Here is a 22,440-nt window from a genome sequence, read left to right on the forward strand (position 1 = left end):
ACGCTCTCGTTCATGACGCACAGAATGACTTCGAGCCAAATATTTTTTTGTAAACAGCGTAATCAATAAAGGAGAATAGTTTCTTTTTCGCTCTCGGTTATTTCTATCTCTATGTGCTTGCAGAGTTCCTCTATGTGCGTTATCTGCTCCTTTTATTTTTGTCCTACTGATTGGCCTTTGGCAAAGACCGTTAACTTCCAAAGCATTAGGCTGTCCTCTAACTTTCGGGGACCAGTAATATCAACGATTGTAACTTTACTAGGATGAATTTAAAGAAAACAGTTAATAAGAGGAACTATAGCTCAATCGAAATGTGACCAGCATGCTTTAAACTGTCAACGCACTTTGCGAGTTTGAATATGTAATGTCGTTATACTTCTTGGCTTCTTTCCTGTCCTCTTTTCAGGCAAGTAAGTCCTTCCCCTTTTATTTAAACAAACAGAAGTGTCAATATTGACTTTACGTCGGCGTGGATAATGTTGCAGTTTTGGTTTATGTTTTAAGAATCAATCCAAAATAAGCACCGGGGCGCTTATTTGAGGAATTACGGCATTCTTTTTTGCGCTTCTTTCCTTAAATTAAAGTGTCTGGAGACTAGTCTTGATGCGTCCTTGTCGTTCCTTTCTAAGTCGCGAAGGTGTTGTAGGCTTGACTCTTAAAGAAAAACTGAACCTTATAAGTACATCGGAGTTTGTTTGGCTGGTCACAAAGGTCACTTCAATGCTGCCGTTTGTTTTGTTTTCATCTTTTTGCCAAACCTGAGAATTATTTTAATGTGCCATTAGTTGAAAGACTATCATATTAATCCATCAATTCGAAACCTCAACACTTTCAAGTTGATAGCTAGACTGCACAGCTTACAGTTCTGATTTGGCACTCCGAGAAAATAAGCTGCAAATTATCTACCGTACTTAGATGTGGGGTGAGAAGTGTCGGCAACAGGGAGCCTTCAGTTAACGAAGGAACTTACATTTATTCTCAACTTCAAGAGCCGGAGAGGCTTCTTGACTCTGACAAAACAATCCCCTCGGTTGTTGAAACGTCGGTCACTACCTCTGGTCAGAAAACTTCTTTTCAGAATCGACCACCCTCATCCGAAAGATCAGACTACACACTCTTCTATTACTACTAGGATCAAACCATTATTATTTTTTTTTTGGAAAAAAAGAACTCAAAAGGAGATCTAATGAAGCAAAACGCCATCCACACTGTTGTCACTATTCACAAAACTGCAAGCACCATCATCACTGCCAACATAAACTCCATCTACTTAGTTAACACAACCTCGAGCACAACCAGCACTGCAAACACATACATCATCCATGCAATAGAAGCGACTATGAACACAAACCTGGCCCAGCAAAACGAAAGTGATGATGAAGAGGAACTAGCTTGTAAAGATCTCTTATACAGAAGTGCCCCAAAGGCCGGAAAGTTCTATCTCTCAGGACAGAATATTACTATCATCTAAACTGGAGACTTGCTTAACGATCATATTGTTAGGAATGTCACGATGCCTGTAAGCACGCGTTACGTGCCTGTCCTGTTCTTGGGAGTCATGGGATTGTAAGACGTGCTCGCAAGTATGTAGTTTTTGGCTGGACAGATGTGGATTAAAGTATTTGTTGAGTTTCATCGGATTTTGATCCTTGTAACGACCTAAACCGTTCAACCTTTTCCCAACACATACTATAGGTGCAGCCCAGTCTTTTCTGAGGGAGCAGTTTCCCCACGTAAGGAGATCGGAAAGTACAATTATCCGGACCTCGATTATCCGGACCTCAATTATCCGGATTTCTCGATTATCCGGACTTTTTCTTTAGTCCCAATTTTTTTTAGCATAAATATTTAATAGTCATGATGAAGATCCGTCGCCATATTCTTTTTAGTAAGGGAGATGTTCTTCTTTAAGACAAGCTGACTTCAACATTTTAGGCCAATGTAAAAACATTTTTCGCTGATTTAATTGTTAATTCACATGTGTAGAGGTATTCGCGTAGGACAGTGAAGATGTAGACCATATCTTTTTCAAAACGATTTGTAAATATTTTGTTTCAGGATTAAATGTCGCTTTCTTAATTTAATCAGTTTTTGTTCCTCATTAATATTCATATTCTCGATTGTCCGGACCCTCCACGATTATTTGGACTAATTTGTCTATTCCCAACAAGTCCGGATAACTGATCGAGGTTCGCCTGTATAACATTGGAGCCGATTTTTGATTTTTCTGTTCTGAAACTAGAAAGGCCAATTTTCACAAATTCTAGATACTGGCAGCTATCACTGGATGTTGGTATGTATTGTAGGATGCTACAATTTTATCTGTACGACAGCCTTTTTACAAGAAGAATTGCAGCCCCGGTATAAAAAACAAATTGCATCAATTATACACAAGGAAGGAACCAGTTTTGAGGTTATTGTACCAAATGTGCAACGTCAGACTGAGCTGTGAAGTTTATGCTATTGCTAATCTGGTGTCGCTTCTATAGGCGGCCTCAATCCTTCTAATCTGACATTTGAGAGTAAGCTGATGAGACAACATCAAGAGCCTAGAGAGTGGGTAATTCCCCATTTCAAAAACGAGTGGGGGAGTGGGTCGAGTTCGCCGCGCAAGTTTGTCTGGGATAGTTACTCGGGACACAAATCTTTGTTTACTACAGATTTGTGTCCCGAGTAACGATCCCAGACAAACTTCCGCGGCGAACTCGACCCACTCCCCCACTCGTTTTTGAAATGGGGAATTCGTTCCATTTCCCCTCTCTTCAGTACCGGAGTGTCGAGACGGAAGGCCACTCTTTGTTTAGGAGGTATCGGTAATGCGCGAGTGTAGAATGCCGAGGGAAAAGGCAGACTCGAAATCTCCTTTTCGTTGGGTGAAATGTTGTAACTGCAAGGACCTTTACTTCACAGGAAATGTACCCCAACAATTATTTCGGAAGGTTCAAATGCAGACTGGCTTGCTGCTGCGAAAGAGCCCTTAAGTAGACAGAGAAAAATAACCATTAATTGAACATGTAGCGTTGAAAAATGATTCTCAAAACTTGCCATTAATTGTCTAAGATAATCATCGGAGTGAAATATATCCGTAGAGTAATAGTTATCAATGTACAAGTCAGCCAACAGAAACCTTTTTATTAAGAGAGCCATATTTAAACTTACTGACAAGAAACTGTGTTTATTGTAGATCTTTAGCCAAGACATGTACCCTCTTACATTTAGGATTGAAAATTCGTATCTAAGTATTTAATCATTACAATGTAGTGTAAATACTTTCAGTAATCTCATGGAACAACGCAGATAGAGAACATGTTCAAGGTGAGACTAGTGGTGGATTATCGTTGCAGACACAAGTAATAGCCTACTACAATACATCCATGCTATCTTAAAACCTCCGTTTCATTAATGTAATGTACAAATTTTTAAATTAATTACCAAATTAGAAATAACAGTATGTCGCTTAAACTCTGAACAAAATTGCGTTCAATTTCATTCATCAGAAATGCAGATTTTAAGTTGTTTTAGGCGTGATTGCTTTTTCTGCTCAAAAATCCTTTTCTCGTGCTAAGATAGCTCGCATGGGATAACATCATTTCCGGTGTTTTAACGTCCTCCTTAGGATAGATCTTGTAGAGGTTTCACAAGGTTGTAGTAGCGATCGCAACTACGTGAAAAGGAGGCATCACATATATTTTGTGGAATCTGTAATACAGGTTACCAACGAAAAAAAATACAAATATCTTAGCGCTAACACAAATACCAGAGCGAAAACGAAGTACGAGTTCGATTCTACTCTATCTTGCGGGTCTAAAATGCTAAATAGAACCTTATCGCGGAGATAACATCGGGCGAGCTTGGATTTCGTAATCGGAAATCGACTTGAGATGACCACCTTCTGACGGATTTCGGAGTACGCTTTACCCGACACTCATTGGCCGCCATGTTGCAATATACGAATATAGTTACGAATATAGTTTATATCTGACCACTTGCAGCCCAGAGGCTCAATTACGGGTGCAGTGTAAGGTTGAGAACAGACGTCAGCATATCAGGCGCCTCTGGCAGCCGCTTCAGTCTATCGATCTCACCTTCCCACCCCAGGGGAGGACATCCATCACACAGTAATCTCGTGTGGGAAATTAACGTCTCCTACCCCAACCCTGCAGGAGACGGGACCTCCATTTATTCGTCCCTATCCGAGAAGACTAGAATATCTAACCATTTCTTGATGTTATAGAAAGGTAGCAAATTCTTCTCAATTATTTTAAGACCTCGTGTGTTGGTCCGGCCGGGGCTCGAACCCTCGACCTCCCGCACAACAGTCCAGCGCACTATCCATTGCATATGAAACGAGAGGATTCATGGAATTGATAGAGTAGGGAGATAAGTACAACTGATCGCTTTTAAGTTAAAACTTTCATGTGAATCGTTCTAGAACAGGAAATTCGGTGAGGATCCTCAATACATTTTCAAGAACAATGAGTGTATCTTTATTCATCATTTAACTAGCACTTTGTTTTGCATCTTTTGACTTCTTTAGTTTACAAACATAAATAATTTAATTAAAACTGATTGTATATTTAAATTTCATCCATTCAATGGAAAGTGAATGAAATACTGAGTCTGTTACATCCTAACAATAAAAAAAATTACTTTATGAAAGCTAAAACAAAATTGTACCAGGTCCCATGAATATTTTTTCCTTTGTACTGCACAGATTACTCTAGTATTAAATTTTTCTATTTCTTAAACTGTTTCTGCGAAATACAAAGTCTTTAACAAACATTGATCTTCAATTATCGAATTTCTATAAATATTCCACCAATTTTCTAAATATTGAAAACACTTATTCCAATTTCACCCTTAGTGATCACACTTTTAAACATCTGCTAAATATCAAGAACTCGAACAGTATATACTATGAGCTCTTATTCTCAAAAAATAAATAAATACCCTCCTTTTAGTCAATCATAAAAGCTCACTTCTTTTTTCTTGGTCGGGGACCGGTCATAATTTATTGCCAAGGGAGTGGTCCCCCCAAATTCTCTCACTTTTTTACTTTTTACTTTTTTACTTTTTTTTTAATTTTTTCACAATATCTGGGTAAGGAATGTAATTAGTGAGCAGATTAACTACCTTGGTTAGGTACAAAGTGGGTGTAACCAAGGAAAAGAGTATCTTTTGTCTTTTTCTCCACCAAATACAGATTCTTCTTTATGGATAACTCAGAAGACTTGTCCACAAACTGGGCAGGTCCGCCTGAAAGAGATATAGATTACAAAAAAAAAATAGTGCTACAAAGCAGAAAGACACCTTTCCATCAAAACAAACTCAATGATTAATAAACCCTTGACACAGATCAGTAGGCTAGCAGCAGAAATAATTGCCTACAACATTCTGTTGACACAAAGGGGATGTTGTAAGGCCACACGTGAATACAAACTCTATCTGTGAGCATTGATGACATCCCTCATGAGTAAGAAATGCAAATGATTCAGAGACATCATCAGCATGAGAAGTTACATTTGCATCCTCAGGCAGACAGGTGATTTTCTGTTTCTTTTATAGGTTATAACAATAAAATAGCATGTTCTCTTTGTGAAAAACACCTCTCTCTCTCTCTCTCTCTCTCTCTCTCTCACAAGGTTTTACATCTACATGAGAAGATATAAATGGTATATTCCCCATGCACATTTAAGATATGATATTTTTTTGAACAAATGCAAATTTAGTATATCAACCTCCATAATGCAATGGTTTAAATATATTTCTACAATATAATATTCAACTCCAATAATTTTCAGTTATTGTCAGTAATTCATTCTACATTATGAAGCTCAACCATATAAATAGCTTAAACAGCATACAAAAATAAATAAAAAATAAACAATAAATAAAGTATATAATTATGATATGGCCAAATGGTAATACTACTTGGCAATAAAGTTATAATCCTGGCATTAGTATTTGCATGCCCATCTTTTGAAAGGCCTAAATGCTGACACTAGGCAAAAACAAACAAGAAAAAACAGGTTAACAGTTTCACTTACATGTGTCTTTGTATACGGATAAAATAGCAGTTACGATGTATCTTGTGAAAACAAGGAAGGAACACATAATCAGCAACTGCCTCCTACATAAAAAGTAAATTTAATCAAATAAATAACTATCCTATTCACCATTGATATGGTTACACAATAAATTGCCCCTTTCCAAGAAGTGCCTTTGAGAGTGGTGCCTGCGTGTGTCAAAGAAGTCTTGACAAATTTTTTCAGAGTGAAACATAAAACTAACTGTCAATCTAAAGATTCTTCATTTAATGGTCACATTCCTTAATCTAAACACCACACTGACAGGTGTATCACTAAACAAACGAAAGAATTACAATACAAAGAAAACAGCCACATATGACCTCAACATTGTTCTAAATTCAATTTGCCAGGTTTGGATAAAAGAGAACTGAACGTACAATCTTTTGAATTAATTACTGCACCTAGAACAAAGCAAGCCAAACAATATGAGCAATCACTTCTCAGTGAATGTTATCAAGCATTGGCTGTATGCTAATAAAGGTGCAAATATTCAGAGAAGAACCTCTTAATTTATCTCAAATAAATAAGAGAGACAGATGCACTGAAAGCAAACCAAAAGAACTGAAGTTTTTTGTATTTCATTGGTGTTTACATAATATGTTGAGTATTACATGGCTGCTTAATGTGTTCACTTGTTTGTAGTGCTTTCTCTCTAAAAAAAAAAATGGTTTTCAACAATTCAAAAGAAGTTTTGGATCTCCACATGGCCATGTAATATACTCTATTTATATGCATTTTTATTAGAAGGATACAGTACCTCCCCACAGTGACAGCATGAATTAAGGTTACCAAGAGAATGACATGCAGGTCTGTTGTGTTAAATAAAGAACAAAGAAATTTTACAATTCATTAAGAATACTTCCTATTGCACACATTGTATACGCCACAGGTCACAGCTCTCTGCATTCAAAAAAGTGCCTGTAATGTTTTGACAGTACTGTTAACTGGAAGTTGTGTTAGGGGAGGTTCTCAGACATTGTAAACTTGCAAAGGATTATGGATAATTGCGTGGGCCATGCTTTCCGGTGTCATGGCGGCTGAATAAAGTGTAGTTTCTTTTATAGTTAAATCTGGTGTATTTTACAGCCATCCGGATGACATCGTTACAGTGCCTGTTTTAACATTGCCCTTTACAACAACTGAAAACAAAACTGTAGTATATATATGAGCTGAATTAAATCAAATGTTTGTGAGGCAGTAAGGAGAATGGATACTGGGAAGGTTAAAAGACTTCTTCACATTTTGCCATAGCTGCCTATCACTTACAAGTAAAGGTGCCCTCCACATGACTCACTTATTGGCCCATGAATATTGTCATCATCCTGAAAGAAAAAAAAGACCTACAATCTGCTGGAGTTCTGGTGATTATCAAAACAGTTAGGAGAATGCCCAGTGTGCTACTAACTTTTTCGCTGTTAAAATATTCTGATAATCATCTCTGCATGATCACAGTTGGTTCAGTTCTTGTGTCACAAGAGTGCGGTTAGAGCAAGAGTGCGGTTAGAGCAAGAGAGTGGTTAGAGCGCCGGATTGTGATGTGCGGGAGGTTGAGGGTTCGAGCCCCAGCCGGACCAATACTCATGGTCTTAAAATAACTGAGGAGAATTTGCTACCTTTCTATAATATCAAGAAATGGATAGATATTCTAGTCTTCCCGGATAAGGACCAATAAACCGTAGGCCTTGTCTCCTGCAAGGTTAGGGGTAGGAGACTTTAATTTCCCATGCACGAGATTACTGTGTGGATGTCCTCCCCCTGGGGTGGGTTGGGTGAGTATTTAGGGTATAGAAACCTAGTAGGGGACTTAGAGTCCTATTGTTTCTACACCTGCCTTACGGTAAATCTCTAAATCAAATCAATCCTTGCATAAAATCACAAAGTCAGCAGTAGGCATTTTTCAGTTACTAATAAATGAATAAAAAACCACAAATTCTTCAACTTTGAAGACCTATGTATGACTAAGGAGAAATAATTTGTAAAAAATGACTGCAGTTGATGAATCAGCACAATAGTTGTGTATTTCAGCCAAAAAATAGTTGTAATAATAAAAAGATTATATAAGTTTAGTTCTACTTTAGAGTAGTTTACCCACCACTAGTACGCCACGAGAGCAGCCACCCCCTTCATAATGCTCCACTGGTGGATTTGGTCTAGTAACATTGAAGCAAAACAAAAAAACAAAAACCAGAAACAAAAGACACAGAAAGAGTAATGAATGTTTTCCTTTTCTGCACATTTTATTTGGTACATGCCTGCCTTATCCAATTGAGCTAAAGCCTGTTACTTTTGTGCTTAAATTCTACTTAATGCAGTCACCAAAATACACTTATCATTTCCATACCAAAGTCAAAACGCATGGCAAATGGTAAAAAAATTGCAAACCTCCATATTGTGCTCAGAGATACCCCATGCTGAGTTTTCAATCACAATATCATTACGGCAGTTTTGCCAAGATCTGCTTCAGTCTGAATTCTAGAATAGTCACCAAAACTGAAACAGACACTGATATCCATAATACAGAAGCAGATCTGGGTAAAAAAACCATATCACATTTCTAAGTTCTAGGGTAACTCCAATCAAAATATGAAAATTAAGTCAATTTTCTGCCAATGTGACATATTCTCTCATGCCTTCTAGAAAAAAAGTTGCTTTAAGCTCTAATTTAGTTGTTAGGTAAATACTTTTATACAGATTCAATGGCAACTTAAGTTATTTAGACTTATCCTGTTGAAAAATAAAAATTGTGTACTTTACACCTAATATTAATTTTTTTTCCCTGTAGATCAATGACCAATGAGTAATTTATTACTTGCCATTTTCATTCTCCCACTGGAAAGTCATAAAAAGAATGAAAAACATCAACTAGCATATACTGTTTAACTTATTTACAAAACTATTCAAGCTGAAATTACAAGTAGGTTTGCAAAACAATAACAGATCATTACAATGAGAGTTGACATACTTTTAATCACACTCCTCCAAAGCTTCTCTTACCTACCTGAAATCCTGTACATTGTTCCAAGAGAGGTTTGGAACTCCAAAAGATAAAACAGCCTCAGTTGCAGCACCAGCTGGCGGCTGATCCAACAGAGATAAATCTGTGGTATGCCTTGCCAAAAAGATTGCGTGTATACCAGTTGCCAAAGGGGGAAAAGCAAGTTCCTATTGTTGTAAAGCAACGTTTTTACTGTGAAGGACTAAAGTTTTTAATGACCTGATTTCTACATACACAGTGATACACAAAATGAATAAATAAAATTATAGCAAACACAAAAGACACACGAAACTATTTAAAATTAGACAGACATTAAAGATAGTTTACAGCGTGTTATTACCTAAGGATAGATCGCATCTTGTCATTAAGATAGTTTGCACAGAGTATTTATAGTATGTAACACCTGAAAAAGGGATACCTCTGCTGTGACATCAGTTGTGTGCTCTTCTTCTTCTTCTTGAGAAGAAAAGATGCTTTCTGCCAGGTCATCAGGCTGTTAGGTAAATAAAATTACATACAATAACATCAAACTAATGGGGAAAAAAAACCCAACAACTGGCTGACCAACTTTTGCTGCAGTCATTAGATATTAATTGCTGCATTTTGCTGAATGCTCATGACAGAATAGAAGTTAGGTTAGGGACACAATTTACTCACTGTAACAATATTTTGTCAGTTGGCCTTTACAAAGTTATCACATTTTGCCTCCTTGATCAAGCTCATTTGAAACACTCTCTTGCAGATTTCCCCAACAAATCAAGAATTACAAGATCATGCCACATGGAAGCATTTTCATGTTTCTAAATCCACTAATAGATTTGATTAACATTTGATTAACGATCATTACAAGAGTTTGAAGAAGTGATATAGATGTTTGCCCTTAAATTGGTATCCATGAGAACAAGATAAATTCAAAACTAATCAAAGGCTCCTTAGATCCATTAGATCATCACTATTGGATGAGGACCTGTGAAAAACCTGTGAACAACGTGTGAAATATTATCTGACACAGAAACACCCTGTGAAAAAATCTGTGAATTTTGCAAGGGCTAAATTTTGGTGAAAAATCACAAAATTTAGAACCTGTGAAAAAACCCTGTGAATTTTAAGAACTGTGAAAAAAACACGTGAGCAAAATTTGAAGAAATTTTGCTTTTAAAACCTGTGAAATAACCTCTGAAGAAATTTCACTAAAATATGCTTCAAAAACCTGTGAGTTGCCAAATTGTAGATTTGGCTTTTCAGACCAATCTAATAGTACATCATAATAGTTTGATGAAGTGGTGTCCTTTGCATCTCTTTTAACTAATTGTTGGACTTGGAAGGTGTTTAAAGTACATCATCTTGATAAGCAGCAATCAGATGAGTGTCTGTTTAACAATAAGGAGTCCTTGTGGAATATGTAAAAACATTTTTTTACAAAAATTTCAGCATTCAATAAAATTTTTACAGAAAATGGTTTTCATTATACTGGTCCAGAAGGGTAGACTTCCATAGGGAAAAACTTTCATTTGAAGTCAAATGTGGCACTGTTTAGTGGGTCTTTTCAAAACATTTAACAGCAAGTTTACACACAGTACAAGGAGGTAGTTCCTTAGACTTTTCTACTGAACAAATATGTGACATATTCCTCATCTTAAAAAAAGAAAAGGCACCCCATCCAGGCAGAGCCTGCTTGCATGGATTTTTCAAGAGAAGCCAAGATTCTGAACAATAAGTGAATGTTCTTTGCCACTGATGTTTCAAATTCTCATGAAAGTAACAATGCTGAACCCAGGAATGGGATCCCCAGGCTGATAGGTAGGTGACAAAAAATCAAAATTTTCAAATCCATTTTTGAGACTTATAACTACCTTGTCATTCTTAGTTGATACGACTCCTTCAAATATAAGATTGAAACTTAGACCAGTTGTAAACGAAACCAACAGTCTGGTTTTTCAATTTCCCGTTTATGTTTGAAAAGCTGTACACAATTCTTAATCATAATATTTTAAAAAAGTGACTACTCAAGTTGACATTCTACACTGAACATCAAAATTCTGTAGATGGCAAAACAGAAAATGAATTACATTTTAAACTAAACATTTAAGAGAAGATTGAACCTGCTCTGCAAATTTTAGAAAACTATTTTAACTTACCAGTAACTCAATCTGATAGAAAATGGACTAATAATTGCAAGTTGATATACTGAACTCTACAGTTTGTTTATATCGTAGTTCCTTTCTTTCAATCTTTAAAAGATTACACAGTTTCAATTATGCACCATCAAATTAGAATGTCATAGAATCCTATTGCTTACCACAGGATAAGATTCTTGAATATTCGTTACAAATAACAGCATGGTAGTTTACCAAGAACATGTTACATGTCAGTTCAAACTTTTACAATCACTCACATACTTGATCACTTCACCGACAAAAAAAGAAATCTAAAAACCAGATGTTCGTAAGGAAGAAAATAAATATTTCTTTTTCGCTGCCTAAGAATGTGATTATAATTTTTTTCACTTGTTTAGGTATGTTTTGGCCCACTTCATTCAGTTTGGCCATGATTGATTTAATGGCATAATAATTACTTGTTTATCCTGAGCATTAAATAAAGTGGGATACCTAAATCCCTAGTGTTAAAGTTATCTTTCAATATGGCACAAGATTTACTATTAAAAAAAAAAACTGCAATTTTCAGTTCTTGTGGTATCCATTTTTTTCTTTTTTTTTAATTTCACTGCTAGCCCAAGGGAGAAGGAAAGATTGTTCTACCCTAAAAGCTGAAAAGAGGAGTGATATGGTATCCTTTTTAATGTGCCTGCCAATATTTTTATATTCCCTTGATAAATAATAGCTAATCTTAATATTAATTCTACCTGAGCAATTTGGTTATTGACCTTTTATACAGACAATCACACTAAAAAAACTTAGGGAGAAGGAAAATTAATGTTTTAAATACCGCTCCAAGCTAAGGAGGAAATACCCGAATCTTTGTAATAATACTAGTCCGATTTCTTATCTGATTTAGTAACCAAGTTCTTAGTCAAATTTTTAATTCATTGACCTGTTCAATGTCATGTTCTTGGTGGAAAACTGTTATAGTTTCCTGTTTATATAACCCATGTTAAGTTCCTGTTTTTATTCATAATATATACAGAGGATCACAATCATATGAACCATGCAAACAAATTTTGCCTCTCAGGTATAGTCCTCCTGTCTAAAATAGGATCATCTACAGTGTTTGCAAAGTAACTTTCCCCTGTACACTAATGCAAGTTCTCACACTTGTGCACTAGTTTTTATAAATTGTTGACAAATGCTATTCTGTTGGAGGGAAGCACCTAACCAATCCAGAGAAAGTAAAACAGTTTAATTAGCGAGTCTCAAGCACCCTTGGACAGGAGGGCAAAGTTAAAACCAACAAGAGTAGTTGCCCTTCTTCCACATACTGAGCTTCTTTAGAAATCAGATATAACTTATAGTAAATGTCCTACTTAAAATTGAAAAGAATACCACCATTTATTCAAAAGAATCTCATACGGACACATTCTATTGTGAAGCTCAAACTGAGGAGAACATGCAAAATTCATAATAGAATACCACTAGAAAAAAAGAACCAAATATACCACTAGCAAGTGAAGATAGTGGTAATGTTAAAGTTGCTAAGTAATATATGAAGGAGTTTTTATTTTCTTTAATCTTTAAATGACACTGTACTGTCCCATTTACAATGAGGAATGGTTAAATGAGGCAATAATTATAGAGGTGGCATCCATGTGTGGTCCATATTTCAAAACTTTTCCGTGGCTGAAAGGTGGCTCCCCAGAGTGCAGTATTTACAAATAACCCTCTCTACAGCACACAAGTTGATAAAGAAACCTATTTAATGCAAAAGTATGGCCTCTACAGACTTACCAGAAGGGGTAACAATGTAATAAGGCTTATGTTTTGCACATCACTTTCTTTTTGATCAATGTCGCTACCACGGAAAAATCATATCTAATGAGTGGCAGATCTATTCCAACTGTTTGCTTTAATATCTTTTTAATATTTGTACTCTTTTTTGGGTGTCATGTCTTAAATGTTTGCCACACTATGGAAATTAAAGTGTGAGATTTTGAAATGGAAAAACGTCATGATCATTTGGGTTTGGCCAATATTTCCTTCTTTGCCATTTTTCAACATATATTTGATTACATCTGACAAATTTTATCACTCCCAATCATTATCCAATGAAATGCCAATATTGGCAGATGTTATGGTGAAATGTTCACCTAAATTGGTATACTTTTCTTGCTTTAGTATTCTGGATTCTGCTAACAACTCAATCGATTTAAAACTCAGACACTTTTTATATAAATAAGACCAAACCTAAACTTAACAAACAATTACAGCATTATAACACTTTTCTAGCGTTTTAGTTCACACCTTTGACGTTTGGTGTCAAGTTGTAATTAGTACCCGCTTTTGTATTACATCACGCTGTAAATATTTTATTCATCGACTTGTATGCTACATAATTACTCGCGTTCAGTTACTCATTGATTGAAGATGGCATAAGCATGCCGAAACATGTCTCTCGAAAAAGTTGTCTATTTCTTACAATATCTATCATACTTGCTACCACCATGACCTTATGGAAATTCCAATAATCTTCCATTATTGGTATGTATGTTGCTAGAACTCCCAATCATTATCCAATGAAATGCCAATATTGGCAGATGTTATAGTGAAATGTTCACCTAAATTGGTATACCACTGGTATCTTATTGGTGAATATGTTCGGGAATTCCAATGATCTTCCATTATTGGTATGTATCTTGCTAGAACTACCAATCATGTATCCAATGAAATACCAATATTGGCAGATGTTAGAGTTAAATGTTGATCGAAATTGGTATACCATTGGTATTTTATTGGTAAAGGTGTTCAGGAATTCCAATAATCTTCCATTATTGGTATGGGTGTTGTTAGGTTTACCAATAATAATTTATTATTATCCAGTAAAGTACCTATGTTGGCATATCTAAATTTACATTTTTCGATATATCATTGGTATAATAGCGGTAGCCTTAAAAATAACCAATATTAGTATATGCTAAAACAGTGGATAGCGTTGAAGGCGCGCTCTGATTGGCTAGTCAAACTCCGAATATCCTTTGCTATTTACCTCCGAGCAACTTGGGAAAAACTGGCGGGCCGGTTTGCATCCGTGACAAGCAAAGAAATCACTCAAATAACGACGAAGCAGTCCCTGAAAACACAGAAAGCAACTAAATTTGGTTTGGCCGTGTTTAAAGGTAATGGTAACCGGGAGTTTATCAATAAAAACCAATGAAAAAGGTTTTGTTTACAAATGCAAATTAATCTTGCATAACCTCACTTGTTCACTTGAAAATCAAAGTTAAATGGTATTTTTTACAGAATGGTTTCAAATACAGAAAGAGTTTGTATCACCATTGGAAGAAATGTCGCCACCAGAGCTAAACAAATGTCATCAGAAATTTTATCTGTCAGCGAAAAAACGAGACGGCAGGTTCTACAACAAAAACAAAAAATCACTTACCGCGATCCGAGCCGCGTTGGATCATTACGCGCGGGAAAATGTTGGAATCATTGCTGGAATGTATGAATTAAAATCAATTTTTGGTGGTGTACATTATCTCACTGTTTTAGTATATACTAAAACAACTATTCACCTCAGTGTCGGTGGTTAGCGGTGAATATTTACCTTGCCGCTTCGCGGCTCGGTAAATATCCACCACTAACCACTTCTGTGAATAGTTGTTAAATATGCCAACGTTGGATTATCATTCCACATATATACCAATGTTATTCCAACTTGGAATCTTAAATTTTTTCCTGTGATATGGGTTCAGGCTTTACACTGAAGTCCTCTCACAAACATAAACACAGCAGCTAAAACATTTGTTCCTTTATTTCCACCCCCACGTTTGTACAAAAATCATTTTGAATCATCAGGGGCTGCTAGCCTGAAAACTCTTGGGAACCTCCTAAGTTACATTCTTTGTTTTCAGCTACTTGTGCTCATTGCCACTAGCACATAAAAATCTGATTAACACAAATGTAAAACATAGTAGTTTACCTTACATGAAACGTAAAAAATCATTCCTTTTATTTCAAGCATGACTACTAAAATATTTCCCCACAGTGGCAGATGCAAACCACTCTAACTTAAGATACACCAAAAATTGACATACTCCAATATTATTGATAAAATAAACACAAATGTGAATCATTTTACATTCAAAGTATTTGGTACAGAAAATAGACTCTCGTAATAAACTTGTTCTCAACATGAAGATGACGGAATTTATGACGTTCGGCACCCACCAAAGGCTCGCGAGACTAAAGTGTGATGAAACTGATATAAGCCTCAATAGACAGTCAATTAAGCATACGGACACTTAAGTACTTGGGTGTCGTTCTTGATGGCACCCTTTCCTTTAATGACCACGTGGATTATGTGAGGATCAAGGTATCTAAGATACTCGGTATGTTGTCTCGAATAAGACCTTCACTAACACTAGAAGCTGCAAATAGACTTTATAAAGCCATGGTCCTCTCGGTTCTAGATTATTGTGATACTGTGTGGCATGAATGTGGGCAAGGAAACAGTGACAAGATTGAATGACTACAGCGTAGAGCAGCGAGGATCGTCTACTCCAAAGATGCCTCAAAACTAACAACTGATCCAGCTATGACTTAACTGGGCTGGAAACCCCTCTATTATAGAAGACGAACACATATTTCTAGATTTGTTAATGAGTGCATTGCAAATAGAGTTCCCAGATATCTTTTTAATTATTTTAATGTAAGAATTCGCAACATTCACCGCTACAATACTAGAAATAATGATGGTCTTATTTTAGAAAAAGTTAAATTAGAATGCACCAAGCACGCTTTTTTGTAGAAAGGTGCAAAAATCTTTAATGATTTTAAAGAATTTTTAATAATTCGTAGAATTTATTATTGTCCGAATTTACTTTCATTTATTGTAACTATTTTATAATTTACTCTAAATTGATTTCTATTTTTTTTTTTTTAAACAGGACCTGCATTGATAGCAGTTTTCTTTCCTAAACTGAAGCAGCAATCCTGTATAAATATGTTTAAATTATTATTATTATTAATTTAAATTTACTGAACATAAAACATGTTTATTATAATTCAAATAGACGGAGAAATATAAGTGATTTCCAATTTGCATTCTACAACAACCTCTTTAAACCCCTACCTTAAATTCAGTTACATGTACCTTAAAAAGGGAATTGCAAGAGTTTTTCATTTAGGGTTTGTTCAGGGGAGGATAAACATGAATTGAAACAAGCCAATAAAACATAGTTGATAGAAAAACTGGGTGCAGTTTAGCCAAAAAATTAAAGCAAAGTCTACAGAGTGTGGAAAACTACAAAACTGCTCTTACCCCACCACGGAAAAACTGATGAGGAGAATATAGGCGATGACGAAGGTATTGATGACCTATCTTAAAGGACATAAGTAGCAAAATTCCATAAAAAAAGCCTTTTGAGACCTATCAACAAATCACAAGTGTTTAGCATCAAGGTTTACTACTGTCAAAAGTACGAAGGTAGGCTGCGTTTCATTGCATCTATCTATTATAATTAACTATTAAAGAGATTAACCTTTGGTATCTTACTAGAACACTAATTTTATAATTGCCTATTCTTTAATCTTAACCTTTTTCTGCCAGAAGTGTCGATGAAAAAAATGCAAATGTAAACAAGATGCCGTTGTAAATCTTGTTTTCTTTAAATTGTGTTGCAGGACAAGGAGGAGAAAGAGTGGGCCCCTGAGGAGGTTGAGAAATTAATAGATTATTATAGGGGCAAAGAGGATCTGTGGAACCACAACTTAGCAGAATACAGGGACAAGCAGTTGAAGGAGTTAAACCTGAAGTCTTTAAGTGCACGAAATCAAGAAAGAGTGGACAACTCTGAAAACCATTTTCTCGAGGGAAGTCAAGAGGGAGGAGGGAAGCAAAGTGAGTGGAACAGGGACTGACGCTGCGTATTAATCCCCCTGGCGGTACTTCAAGAGTATGTTGTTTATCAAGGGGAGTGACAATATTGACCCCCAGACAAGCACTCTGAAAGTAGATGTGGAAAATGTTGAGCCACACCCCCCAAAAAAACCAAGATCAAACGAAGCCACACTTGCTAAGGAAATGGAGGAAGCCAAGCTTGAGTTATATAAGGAGGCAGTCAAGTGCTTACAGATGTCTGTTACTCAACTGCCCATTAACCCTACTTAGGCCTCAAATGATGATGAGTTAACCTTCATCTTAAAGAGTGTCGAGATTACTTTGCAACAGTTCTAATGTAGAGATCTTTCAAGAGCAAAAAAGAAAATCAATGATGTCATTTTTGACCTGGAGATGGAAATTTTACATGGAGAGTGCATAATCTCAAGCCCCTAAATGCCCGATGCCATTCAGTGACATCATGAATTACAACTGGCCTTATGCTCAGAAAGACTGCCAAGGCACCTCATCATAGACCACTTCTTACACTATTTCACATGGTTATGTTACACTGTGCAATAAGTTTTGTTTTATAATTACTTCATTTATTTATTTACTTATTATTTGGTTATTTGCTATTTTATCAACAGTGATACAGATAAACATATTTGGTTATTATTCACAAAACATACTGTTTTCTTTCAGTTCCAGTCCATAATAAGTGTTACCAGTAAGTGTACTTCTCAAAATATGTGTATGTTCCACTCAAATCAGGAAATTGTAAGCACTGACTGTAATGTAGCCACACGCCCTTGAACTTGAGAATTTAGATATTTGGTCGCAGCAAACGCTACAGTAGTGTAAAAGCCTGGAAAGGTTTCTAAGGTCTCCCACCCAATGATTTTAATTATTAATAACAAAAACTGTAATTCTTGTTTTTCAATTGTGGGAAATAAAACAATACAAAACACAATGCAATACCTTTGTAGTTATAAAAATGAGAGCCGGAGTTTGCTGGCTGTTGGATGAGGATTCTTTTCCCATCCACGGCAGCTATGCCATTAGGAAAATTCCAACTTTCTTCAAATCGAAATGCAATTCTCTCCCATTCAGCTTCTGTTTTAGGGGTTGTTAAGTACTCCTGGCCTAGCGTTGAGTAAATTGCCTCACATGTTTCCCTCACTATTGTCGATATCTGCTGGCATGTTATGCGAAGCAAGTACTCCAAAGCTTTGGAATTTATCGCCAGTTGCCAGGAATCAGAGTGTAACTGCGAAGCGTTCCTCGACTGATATATTGTTGTTGAGGAGATTCAGCGGATAAGGCTGTGGTTTTCGCTGTCTCACTGGTCTGATCTTGTAGGCAACAAACTGAAACTGATCTCTTGTGAGAGGCAAAAAAAATTTCGGTAGCCCTTCTCGTCTTCAAGCGTTATCTCCTTTACGAGCTGGTGGAAAGCCCCTCTCTCTTTTCTCCTAAGGATCCACTGCCTTGTTGGTCCCCTCTTTTTGCGCTTTTGTTTATTTTCTGGTTCTTCGTCGTGTAAACCTAGCAAAATAATAACCGCAGCAGCGCGCTTTTGTTGTTCTGATGCCGCCATCTTAGATCCACACCAAGCAAATCAACCAATCAGCGCGCTACATTTCTTCAACTCGCAACACGTTTTTGTTGCGCGACAAGTTGATCAAGAAAGGTGAAAAACGAGACACACCGACCAAAACTTGCAGCGAAACAACGTTGCGCACCAAGTTAATTAAGGGTTTTTGTATCTCGTATTTCGCCGCCTTAACGGCGAGCAGAATAGACCAGATCAAGTACAAACACCCTGTATATGTGTCCCTTTCCTAAACGTTTTCATAACCAAGATGCAACTGAATCCCACCAAACGAAGATATTTCACCAATCTCCCCCACTAAATAATTTGTCACACTCAATTAAAGTAGGTTCTCGTCTAACTCAATGAGCACGGAAGGTTCCGAAATAATCTGGAACAACCGAAAGTGCGACAGATTTTACGATTCTCGTCGCGCGTGGATAGATAATCCTCCAGGCGTCTCACAACACGCATGACGTCATTTTATTTTTCTCAATCAGCGCAGTGTCTTTCACTACCCAGCATTCCGCCGAGGTAAACAAACATGGCGGCCCCAAAATAGACCAGATAATATATCGAGAAAAAAGCTGATTGTAGTCCTGTATTACTAAATTATTGTTCGACTACCAGCGTCTTAATTAAGTTCACAATAGTTGCTTGAGACCCTCCTCTTTGGGCAGTTGCGCCAAGGGAGAGATTCTTAAAATAATGACATCCTTTCATAAACGAGCAGTTTGTTTTCCTCGAGCGCGTCTTACCCATGTACAAATTATTCAAGTTAGAGCCTAAAAAAGGTTTAGTCCTGATCACATCTTAAGTGGTTAAAGTTTGAAGGAAATCGCGGGGCCCCCATCATTTTCTTTTCTATACTTTTCTTGGGCGGCGATTCTCAAATTGCAGTAGCAGCTTTCGGCCGTCTATCGACATAATTTTTGGTCACTTCGAGTCATTTATTACCCTGATTTTACAATGGATAATAATGATTAAGTTTGACAAGACCTAAAAGCAATTTTAACTGAGAAAGAAATCCCTCAAGCTCGGGAGCTAAAAAATTCCAAGTGAAGACAAGATTCTTTTAATTTCTGGCAATGACATGCAGCAACGTCGCTACTGAGTAAATCATTCGAAGGCAGCATAATATCAATAATAGTGCCCAAAGCACATCTTCCATTCCTGGACAAATAGAGCGCAGCTGAACGAAACTTAATCAAAGCAAGTCAAACAAATATTCAGCTGGAAGCTTACCTGACCATCATTGGACTCCGCGTAACCGTTTAACCAACTTTCACGACTAGATGGATTTCCTATCAAAAATCGCGCAAAATTATGATCATCTACATACAAGTTCGCTGTCAACTTCCAAAATTGAAATAAAAAGACATTGATCTTTACCTTGCTCTCCTAAGGTTGGAGACTGTGAGAGCTGGTGCTCGGGATCTTTGGATCTATCATCGCAAACACATGAGCGATCCGCCATATTTGACAGCACACCACAGATCACCCAAGCTCGCTAAAAACAGTGCATTAGGCAAAAATAAAAATGTGTTGGGAGAAACGGTCGCCCTCTCAATCGAGAAATCGTGAATTATACTAACAAAGCGAACATTCACCTCGCTTAAGTGATTGTTTCTTTGACTGAATATTCTGCGCCGATTTGGGGTTGTCCAGTTTCATTGATTAATAAGAAACTGCGAAATAGAACCTATATAGGCAGAACTAACTCCACCGTGAGGCACAAGGAGACAACTGCTGCGTCGAGGAAATTATTCTTCAACAGAAAGAACCATTCATTGCCGAGAAACTCCTAGCCCCATTTCATTCACAATATACTTATATATCCTAAATTCAGGGTTCTACAATACAAGCTTGGGATACCTGTGGTTCCTGAGGATAATGAAATCTTTCAGAACTTATCTAATAAAGCTCGAAAAGCTTCACTGAAAGGAAACATTCCTATTCTTAAGTGAAATTAGTTTAGTTCATGAGAATTTGTTTCCTAGAAATCAACACTGACAGATAAGTCTTGAGGAGACTCAGGACTGTGTGGAGGGAGGAGGGGGCAGCACAGGGGTGTGTTTTAAAATGTAATCAACTGTAGCCACGAAGCTAAGTCAGTGATTAAGTTAACTCCACACAAGACAATTCCCCATCTATCATAAATTCCCAAAGGTCATTCAACCCAGGAGAGAATACTTCTTACCAAATAAATGTAATACATTTTCAGCCAAAAATATGAAAAAACTTAGCACAACTAGATTTTGGTCATCTCAACATTCTGTTTAATGACAACAGTGAAGAACTATTAACACATAGAAAAATTTTAGACAAAATCATTAAGGAGTTTATTCATAAAAGTATATTAATCTAATTCCATAATATATTAATAAAAAATAACTTTTTATATTTAATTTTTATTTTTGGTTTTGCACCTTTTTCAAAATTGTGAAAAGGAGACAATTTTCCTTCAATACAATAGTTAAGAGTTAAATCAGTGACTAAAGGCATTTTGGTTCAACTGATAATCAAGCTTAACATTTAAAAACAAAAAAAAAGAAATATGAATGCCTAAATGCTGTCTGTCCCTTCAGACACCTGATAAATTTATGGCCTTAAAAGAGGTACAAGAAAGGATTATTAGAAAAACATGATGGAAACTCAAATGCATCCAAAACCACAAATAATTATGTGGAGATTGTTGCCTTAATATTAAACACAATCTGCAGTAACAATAACATTCACTGCCTTTCTTTAGAATAGCCTGGCAAGTGCAAGAGATTGTTGTAAATCTCAACAAATGCATCAGTCAGTTGAGCGGTTAGCACATGATCGCACACTACAAAGAATTTGTATTCAAATAGCGAAGTCTTATCATGAACAAACTAATCAGGAAAAAAAGCAATTTTTGGCACATAAGGCCCATTAACACTATCATTGGTTTTGATAAATTGATAGCTGATCGATAGATACAAATCCTGTTAGAAGCCACAAAATATTTTTTAAACTGCATAATATAATGCCCAGTTATAATGGTATGGCATATTTACCAATGCACATACAAAAATAAGTCTTAAGACCAAGAAAAGCTTACTTGGCTTCTTCAAGGGACAGGCTTCACTGGGCTGTGATTTCCTTAATCCTTCCAAAGAAATTTGGAAAATTCTGTCCCTTTGCATTTCATTTGCTGTAAGGTGCACTTGTCTTTCAAATCTGTGGTCAGTGTAGAATTTGAAACATACAGTAGTTCCCTTCTGTCTTAAAACCAATGTTGGAGAATGCCTAAATGTAAATTTTCACTGCACAGACTATGAGCATTCCCTCCTTTTCAGCAGGGTCTGTTGTTTGACTCACACCACAAACTTCCACAAAAAGGAGGAATCAATCAGGAGCTGGGCTGTATAGGGGATGTCGGCAAACTGGACAGGTTCGACTTAAACAAAGAAACAGGAAACAAACATGATCTTAATAATCATCCAACCAGAGAGAAATTTAATAATCAGATCACCAAAACCTCAATCTTTCATGGAAAAGAAAGACTACCAGTAACACACCTATATGCATGTACACTCGTATGCACACCTCTTATGCATGTTTGTAAAGTATATAAATGATGGTAAGAAATATTCTCGTCAGTAAAATCCCCTTATAAGTGGGCAGTCATGAAACAGGCTTTTAGGCATAAAAACGTCTTATTTTTCTACTCAATTAACACATATGCACTATACTTTTACATAATTTATCGAGCACCGTTACACAGAAAAATTGAAACGCAG

At 36.4% G+C, this 22,440-nt stretch overlaps 3 protein-coding genes across 7 annotated transcripts in view; 1 reads left to right on the forward strand and 2 right to left on the reverse strand.

Moving 5' to 3' along the window:
* LOC148724991 (uncharacterized) overlaps positions 1 to 22,440 on the forward strand; it is a 312,950-nt gene that overhangs the window by 209,192 nt on the left and 81,318 nt on the right. The gene's annotated exons all lie outside the window — the stretch shown is intronic.
* Positions 4,460 to 21,900, reverse strand: LOC111330736 (uncharacterized). Of its 3 annotated transcripts, XM_022935659.2 has the most exons (10): positions 21,759 to 21,900; positions 20,063 to 20,180; positions 19,916 to 19,974; positions 9,503 to 9,577; positions 9,088 to 9,251; positions 8,182 to 8,239; positions 7,356 to 7,411; positions 6,847 to 6,898; positions 6,048 to 6,130; positions 4,460 to 5,256 (listed from the first exon to the last, which is right to left on the reverse strand). In XM_022935659.2, exons 2-10 carry the CDS (start codon positions 20,145 to 20,147, stop codon positions 5,223 to 5,225), a joined length of 666 nt encoding a protein of 221 aa, XP_022791394.1. In that variant the 5' UTR covers positions 20,148 to 20,180; positions 21,759 to 21,900; the 3' UTR covers positions 4,460 to 5,222. The 3 variants fall into 3 exon arrangements, with proteins under 3 accessions (XP_022791394.1, XP_022791398.1, XP_022791397.1); XM_022935663.2 differs by lacking the exon at positions 21,759 to 21,900 and having other exon boundaries at positions 9,084 to 9,251; positions 20,063 to 20,144; XM_022935662.2 differs by lacking the exons at positions 19,916 to 19,974; positions 20,063 to 20,180; positions 21,759 to 21,900 and adding an exon at positions 18,058 to 19,135.
* The window catches only part of LOC111330734 (uncharacterized), a 39,819-nt gene continuing 38,367 nt past the window's right edge, over positions 20,989 to 22,440 (reverse strand). For all 3 annotated transcript variants that reach the window (XM_022935653.2, XM_088731712.1, XM_022935657.2), the window contains one exon: positions 20,989 to 22,097. In XM_022935653.2, the coding sequence (XP_022791388.1) occupies positions 22,046 to 22,097 (52 nt within the window). In that variant the 3' untranslated portion in view covers positions 20,989 to 22,045. The remainder of the gene's footprint in view (positions 22,098 to 22,440) is intronic.

The sequence above is a fragment of the Stylophora pistillata genome, chromosome 8 (assembly GCF_964205215.1).
Source record: "Stylophora pistillata chromosome 8, jaStyPist1.2, whole genome shotgun sequence".
NCBI classification, from domain to species: Eukaryota; Metazoa; Cnidaria; class Anthozoa; order Scleractinia; family Pocilloporidae; genus Stylophora; species Stylophora pistillata.

Coding starts and splice junctions, on each gene's coding strand:
- LOC111330736 (XM_022935659.2), bottom strand. CDS start 20,147: ATGGCGGATCGCTCATGTGTTTGCGATGATAGATCCAAAGATCCCGAG. Junction 19,975..20,062: donor TCCAACCTTAGGAGAGCAAG/GTAAAGATCAAT, acceptor GATTTTTGATAG/GAAATCCATCTAGTCGTGAA. Junction 8,240..9,087: donor AACAATGTACAGGATTTCAG/GTAGGTAAGAGA, acceptor CAATGTTACTAG/ACCAAATCCACCAGTGGAGC.